The sequence below is a fragment of the Merops nubicus genome, unplaced genomic scaffold (genome assembly GCF_000691845.1).
Source record: "Merops nubicus isolate BGI_N331 unplaced genomic scaffold, ASM69184v1 scaffold29210, whole genome shotgun sequence".
NCBI classification, from domain to species: Eukaryota; Metazoa; Chordata; class Aves; order Coraciiformes; family Meropidae; genus Merops; species Merops nubicus.
The window spans coordinates 21,095-22,416 of record NW_008585317.1 but is presented as its reverse complement, the minus strand read 5'-3'; the positions used below and the strand labels follow the sequence as shown (position 1 = coordinate 22,416).

At 48.8% G+C, this 1,322-nt stretch overlaps 1 protein-coding gene across 1 annotated transcript in view; it reads left to right on the top strand.

The window, feature by feature from the left end:
* Positions 1–493: 493 nt before the first annotated feature.
* Positions 494–1,322, top strand: part of BRAT1 (BRCA1-associated ATM activator 1) — a gene marked incomplete at its 5' end in the record, with an annotated part of 8,481 nt that continues 7,652 nt past the window's right edge. Inside the window, one exon of the mRNA XM_008947244.1 lies at positions 494–648. Coding sequence (XP_008945492.1) covers positions 494–648 — 155 coding nt within the window. The remainder of the gene's footprint in view (positions 649–1,322) is intronic.

Genomic DNA, 1,322 nt, shown 5'->3' with positions numbered 1-1,322 from the left:
CAATCTAAACCTCTCCTGGCACAGCTTCAGACGATTTCTTCTTGTCGTGTTACTAGTAACCTGGGAGAAGAGACCAACACCCACCTCATTCCAACCTCCTGTCAGGTAGTTGTAGAGAAGAACGTCTACCCCCTTAACTTTAACTTCTCCAGACTAAACAACCCCAGGTCCTTCAGCCACTCCTCACAAGCCATGTTTCCCAGAGCCCTCACCAGCTTTGTTGCCCTTCTCTGGATCCACTCCAGCACCTCAAGGTCTTTCCTGTGCTGTGGTTCCCAGCCTCCCTCAGAGGTGCTGTTCCCACGGTGACACCTGAAAATACTGTTTAGTCCCTGAGGCCTGTACCTTGGGCTTCAGCCAAACCCAGACTGCCCGTGACAGTTGAGGGGTTGACAGTTGTCAGGCAAGCACCTCAAGACTTATAAGAGGGGACAGACGTCCTGGCAGCAACCCTCTGTTTTTGGTCTCTTCTTGGGCAACACCTGGTTGGCAGATCCTGGCGTGGAGCTGCTGCAGAACAACCCCTGCCTGAGCGGGTTCATCGCCTCCGTGCTGGCCCTGCCAGAGCCCAGTCCAAGCATCCTCTCCTTCACCCTGCGGCTAGCTGGGCTACTGGCCTCTTCCCAAAGCCGCTTCCAGCACCTGCAGGTGAGTTGGCTACCCAGGTACTGCTGCCACATGTGCTTTCTCCTTCTGTATGGAGGACACCTGAAAGCATACATACTCTGCTTATAAAACTTCCAGCGTACATTGAACAACCCAGCAAACAGTAATATGATGACAAAGACCTGCACTCAGACCTTTCCTTCTCAGTTCCCATGTAAAGCTGCTGGCTTCTGACCTCTGTCCTGCCACAGCAGCACTGTGAGTGCTAATGTGTGGTGCTTCTCACGTTCAGTTCAAAACACTACGTGGGATGACTCTCTCACAGCACTCCCTGCAAATTATTGTACCCCTGGACAGACCCTGTAGGTTTAAATGGCACTAAAAGTTGTAGTTTTGTCTCTGTAGTAGCTTGACTGGAAATCTCATAGTCCCTGAAAAAATGAGGGAGTTTTTTTAAAGCCCTGCTTTCTACAATGGAATTTGTTTATAGTACAAAACTCAAACCCTGGGAGGGAAGAGATGCATACAGCTGCATAAATCAATCTAGTGGAACCAATATATACATAATTTGTTGCTAGCATCTTAAAAAAACAAGTGATTTTGGGTTTGAACACCTCTATTGCTTAGTCTGTTACAGAGCCATACATTTTGTTCAGCACGGGATCCTGAAAATTTCCTACTCCTACCAAGAGAACGTCTCACTGCAGTGTTACTAC